The 6,000-nt window shown below is 39.3% G+C and overlaps 1 protein-coding gene across 2 annotated transcripts in view; it reads left to right on the top strand.

Annotated features, from left to right (window-relative positions):
* cwf19l2 (CWF19 like cell cycle control factor 2) overlaps positions 1–6,000 on the top strand; it is a 94,686-nt gene that overhangs the window by 64,532 nt on the left and 24,154 nt on the right. For both annotated transcript variants that reach the window (XM_080428940.1, XM_080428939.1), the window contains exon 12: positions 4,986–5,114. In XM_080428940.1, the coding sequence (XP_080285066.1) occupies positions 4,986–5,114 (129 nt within the window). The remainder of the gene's footprint in view (positions 1–4,985; positions 5,115–6,000) is intronic.

The following is a 6,000-nucleotide window of genomic DNA, read 5'->3' as shown; positions in this document are numbered from 1 at the left end:
TATCAGTGGGAATAGGATAAGGCCAATTCGACACTCACCAGCAGAGAGCCCTACTTGAAAGTACTAAAAGTAGCAGATCCGCAAGCTGTTTTTTAAATTGAATCCTGAAAAGTTACAGTTTTGGACATACAGTATGAGGTTTCCACCCGACAGAGACGATATATGACGAGCAGAAAACAGCTTGCCGGAGTTGCTGGGTTTATTAGTGTGTTCAGGTTTTGGTACACGGCTGGGTTATCCCTCCCTCCCTTTCTCTACACCTCTCTGTCTCTGTCTCGCTCTGCCTCGCTATCTCGCCGATGGAGCTCTGGTCTTACATCACACACAACATATCAACCAGATCAACAACATTACAAACTATTCCAATGTGTAAATTATTACATGACCCAACCTGGCACCATCCTACTCATCGCCTCTTGTCACTCCTCGTATTGCTGCTAAGACCCCTACCATCACAGAATGCCGTCTCTGCTGTAACTATTCCAAAACGAGACTCTTTCTTCCTTTTTCCTTTATTTATTCAGGGAAGCCCATTGAGAGCAAGCTCCCTTTTTCAAGGACGCCCTGATAACAGCATCTAAAACACATACATAATGAAGAACAAAAACCAACATTTGAATCACGTTACAACGTCACAGATGCAAATAAATATAGTGTTACACGAAACTGGTGCAGTCACTATGTAGTGTGTGAGGATAGGAAGCTTACCTTGAATAAATAAATACATAAAATACAATGTTGCTCTCTACGAACTGCAAGAGATGGCCAACCCACTTTATCATATAAAATACAGTGATGGGTGAGATAATCATCGCCAGTGATAAAACGTAGGGCACTGTGGTAGGCTGCTTCAAGAGGCTTCAGTGTGGAGAGTGAAGCATGCATGTACAGCACATCATCATAGTCAAACACATACATTATTACAGATCGATTAATAGTCTTTCTACTGTCAAAAGAAAAACAGGACCTGTTTCTGTAGAGGAAACCAATCTGTCCTCTTAATCTTTTGGTTAGGTTCTCCACATGACTGACATGAAATGTTATATACAGCTTGGCTACCAAAGTCTTGCAATCCCAGATTTGACCAGCAGGCGATGCCAGCTTCACTATTAGTATGGTAAGCCATTGGCAACCCCCTCATTGGCTGGTCTTTAGCCAATAGGGAGAAAAGGGAGAAAGTAACGAGAAAGTGTTGACTAGTTACAGGGTCTGTTTATTGACAGGATTTCCGAGCTGTGAAAATAATCAGTAGGTGGCAGGGCTTTCCCTCGTCTTTGGAATCATCTCCCCATCCACATTCCAGAGTCTAAGCTCACTTGACTTCTCCAAAAGTAAACTCAAAACACACCTATTCACCTCCAGCCTTTCCCATCATTTAGTCTGCACTGAGCGGCACTAAATTACACAGTCATCCAGTCGGTCAGCTTTATCTTCATCTGTATGTAGGAGATGTACGTGCACATTTTGTATAGCTGTTTGTGTGTGCACGTGTGTGCATTGCTCTCCTCTGTATTTCATTATTGTTCGTTATTATTGTTTTGGAACACAATTTGTGATATTGGTTTATGAACAAATTCAAATTGAGTGTTGCCTAACAATGCCTGGTTTGCCCTGATATCGGGGATCTCCATATATGTGTGTGTGACCATATGGGGGCATATTCTGGGCACACAGAAAAGCACAGCCACAGGCAACTTAAACTTTATCATGTAGATGCAATTGTCCATTATTTATTAGCTTGGTACAAGGTAGCTACTCATGGTGATAGCTATTTGATTTTGTTGCTGTTGAGTTGTCTGTGTCACTCACCATGGGAAACCAGCTGTGTGTATGTATGGATCCTATTTCTGCATGTAAGTATGTTTGTCCAAAACATATTTGTCCATATGGATAGCCTTGTGTTTGTTTATTGTTCCTGACATACAGCACTGTATATTTACTGGAACTATGGAGTGGGTGCATTATTTAATTCTGACATAATATGTTCTTACATTATGTTGTATGTTATGAGAACGGTCCAAATGTCAAATAAGAACAACAGAATGATGAAAAAAACAAGTTTCCCCTCTCCGTCATTCTGTTTGTTGAGGCCATTTCTCAACCACAGAAAGAACAACAAAGCTATAAAGTAAACAGAGCATGTGTTGACAAAGCTATCGTTCTAGAGTTCTACTTCTCCATTGTCCAAACTCGACTCGGGTCTGACCAAACGTGACGTTACGACATCATGGTTCATTTACAGTAGATATCAACGGGATTATGAAAACCAGAGGACGTGTTTTTTCTCTCTCTCAGACCAGAGGCTTTTTCAACCACAGAGCAGGTCAGCGATCACGGCAGTTTGAGCAGAGAGCTGACCGTGTCAATAGCCCTCCGTCAGCGATAACGCCACAGAGATAGATCAGCACTCGCCCCAAATTGTCGCCGTCGGGGTGAAAACCTTGTATGTCCAAAACCACATTTTTTTCAGGAAATGGAAAAGAATAACCTGTGATCCAATATTATGTAGTTATTATTTGGTCACAAGCGCTTGTTAATACTTTTCATTGGTTCAATATTTATAACACCCGCAGACATACTTGACCACTTTAACTTTCACTTAAAAATAAATACCAAATAGCAAAAAAGAATGTACAAGTCGTGATGCGACACATTGTGAGCTTGTAGATTGGCTATTTTTTTTGCCACATTAATTTGTGTGACACTGTAGTATGAGGAAGTAGGGCATTCATTGAATGAAAAAAAACATAAAAAGTTGAAATATGGAGATACAAGGTTTCTGCCCGACAATGACAAAATATGAAAAGGTCATCATGCTCCTGGCTAGTGTACTACTAGGCTCAAGTACACAATGATGAAAGTTGGGTTCATTGTCCCCGTGAGAGGACATTCAGTCCATAGTCTTGTGCAGGCCTTATGTACACTTAAGAATGATCCAGAAACATAACAATACTTAACAATGATTCAGTTCATAAAATACATATTGTCACTGTCGTGCAGTAACCGTGTATCTCCATTTTTCATCTTTTAGTTTTTCCATAAATCAATGACCTATTTTGTACGACAAAATGGCTGATCTTACAAGCTTCCAATGACTGATAGTGTCCTTCTAAAGAATGGGGAGACCTTCATCTTGCCATTACTGTAGTTATTTCATGCGTGGACTTAAATATTTAAAAAAAATGAAATAATTAATACAAAAAAATAAGGTCTCCCCATCCATTAGAATGTCGATATCAGTCACCAGAAGGTGTTTTCAATGAGTCTAACGAGGAGTTTGACGTTGAATGGGTTTACATAGGAATGGGTTGTCTGATCAAATGTATATCAAATATCTAAATATTGAATGAAGCAACTTTGGAACTGTCTGGGGTGCACTGCAGATATGGATATAGCACTGGTAGATATTTTTGCTATTTTCTTCAGCAAAAGCTTTGTCCCTTCTGCCCTACATGCACCGAACAACTCTCCACCTCCCATAGAATCACATTGTGTTTGTCATGACTGCTGATACCGTCATTGTCGAGTAGAAATCTTGTGTATTGTCCAACACTGTTACTTTTCAGGAAATGAAAAAAAAGAGCCTGTGTTCCAAATGAATCCAATGTAGTTATTATTTAGTCATAAGCTCTTTTTAATACTTTTATTTGGTTAAATGTTTATAAAACCCACAGACACACATAGCCACTTTCAACTTAGTCCCTAGTTTGGGTTTAGGCCAATGTGTTTTTTTTTATTGTCAAAATGTTTCAAAAATAGCAAAAGTATGAGTTTAGATGTGATGATCATCTATCATCACATTGTGAGCTTGTAGATCAGATATTGTCGCTACTTTGTCCTCATACAACAGGCCATTGATTTATGAAAATGTAGGAAAAAAACTAAAAAACAATTGAAATATTGGCAAACAAGGTTTCTGTGAACATGCTATGCTAACTTAGTGTAGTGCAGGGTTCCTCAATAGGCGGCCCACGGGCCATTTGCGGCCCGCGAGAGGCAACTGTCCGGCCCGCGACGACTCCTGTCATAATTTTATTAAATGTTTTATAATAATAATTTAAAAAAAAATGATTTTAAAAAAATAATATCTGTATTACTGTTCAAGCAGATTAACAAACACATCTGTAAGTAAATTGTTGATTCTGGACTTATTTTGATTTTCAGTATGTACAACTGGCTCCTGTTAACACATCGACCGCCAGAGGTTAATCTCATAATGTACTCACCAGTGCCAAGGTGTTTTTGTTGTTTTTTTGTTTTTTTCATGTCGCCATAGATCTTGTTAAAATCCTTAAGATTGAGCTCTACACGGTCTGTTTACATCCGCGAGATCTCCCTGTATCTCCCAGTGAAGATCGCGTGTCAAACGGGGCATCCATGTTGTAGTTAGAGCGGATTACGTTAAACAGTGAAATGCGAGGAGAAAAAACTACAGGAAGAGAATTGAGTTTCAGTTTCGTCTGTAGAATGGGAGCGGACGTGATCGTCAAAACCGGATCCCAAATAATTCTATTTCCGGTCATCAAACCGGAAACGGAAGTGGATCAAAAAAAATCCGAAAGTGAACCCGGAAGTGAATAGCGCGAAAAGACCGTGGACCGTAGGGCTACGGTCTCGGCGCTTAACAGTTGGATTTAACGGACCGTAGGACTACGTTCTTGGCGGTTAATGTGTTAATCTATATTACTTTTCAAGCAGACTGTAACAACAAAATATTTTAAATTCTCAACTTATTTTGTTTCCAGAGTGCATTTTTTCTTTGTGTGACCCTCAACACAGGATTTAAGAATCCCAGGCCTAAAATAACACAGTGTCAAATTAGGTAGATTAGAGAAAAAAAATGAAAAAAAACTTTTTTTTTTTTATAGGGTGCCCCTGGCCCTCGGCTTGGTACCCGAGACATAATTTGGCCCTAGGGGAAAAGTAATTGGGGAACCCTGCTGTAGTGTCAGTGCTGACCTCTGTGTTTTTGTTGTGTGTGTCAGGTCCCGGGACGCTCCGAGGAGGACCAGGAAGTGCTGCTGTTCAGAACGGACCAATCGGGTCGCGCCTGGCCCGTCACCGCCCCGTCGGGACCGCAGGAACCCCATGGAGGTCGACGCAAGAAGAAAATGGTAACGCCCCGCCCCTAAGAGAGAGAGAGAAAGAGAGAGACCCCTTAGCACTTCACTCTACCCAGTGGTGGAAAGAAACTAAGTACATTTACTTAAGTACTGTACTTAAGTACAATTTTGAGGTATTTGTACTTTACTTGAGTATTTCAAATTTCCAATACTTTTACTTCTACTCCACTACATCTCAGAGGCAAATATTGTACTTTTACTCCAATACAATTATTTGAAAACTTTAGTTAATAGTTACTTTTCAGATATAAACTATTATATTATTAAACATACATTAACCACTTTAGCTATTTTATGCCTCGGCTATTTGAAAATAGCAGATCTGTAGATCTGCTATTTTCAAATATTTAGTACTTTACTTTTGGTACTTTAAGTACATTTTGATGCCAATACTTTTGTACTTTTACTCAAGTACAATTTTAATTCTGGACTTTTACCTGTAACAGAGTATTTCTATATTGCAGTATTGGTACTTTTACTTAAGTAAAGAATTTGAGTATTTTTTCCACCACTCACTCTACCTATACTCCTTCTTGACACCTTTTCTTTTGTTTGATGCTAGCGATCGACCAAGGTATGGCTGCTATCTAAGATATGTCTCCATAGCAGCCATATCTTAGTCAAATCTAAGAAACAAAAACCTGAGAACAAGTGACCAAGATATGGTATATCTTGGTCACTCAGGTTTTTGTTTCCTAGATTTGTTTTTCTCAACCACAAAGTGTACAGCATGTGATTTAGATAGCATATTATTTAGACAGATCCTAGGTTCATTGCTTACCTGTTATGTAATGTACAGGATGTTATTGAGCATGTTGTTAGAGTACAGATGCTAGGTTCATTGTCTACCCGGTAGCCTAGTTTCTATGAGGCACGA

This window comes from Gymnoscopelus braueri (genome assembly GCF_963280865.1).
Source record: "Gymnoscopelus braueri genome assembly, chromosome: 5".
NCBI lineage: Eukaryota > Metazoa > Chordata > Actinopteri > Myctophiformes > Myctophidae > Gymnoscopelus > Gymnoscopelus braueri.
This window is presented reverse-complemented; position numbering and strand designations above follow the sequence as displayed.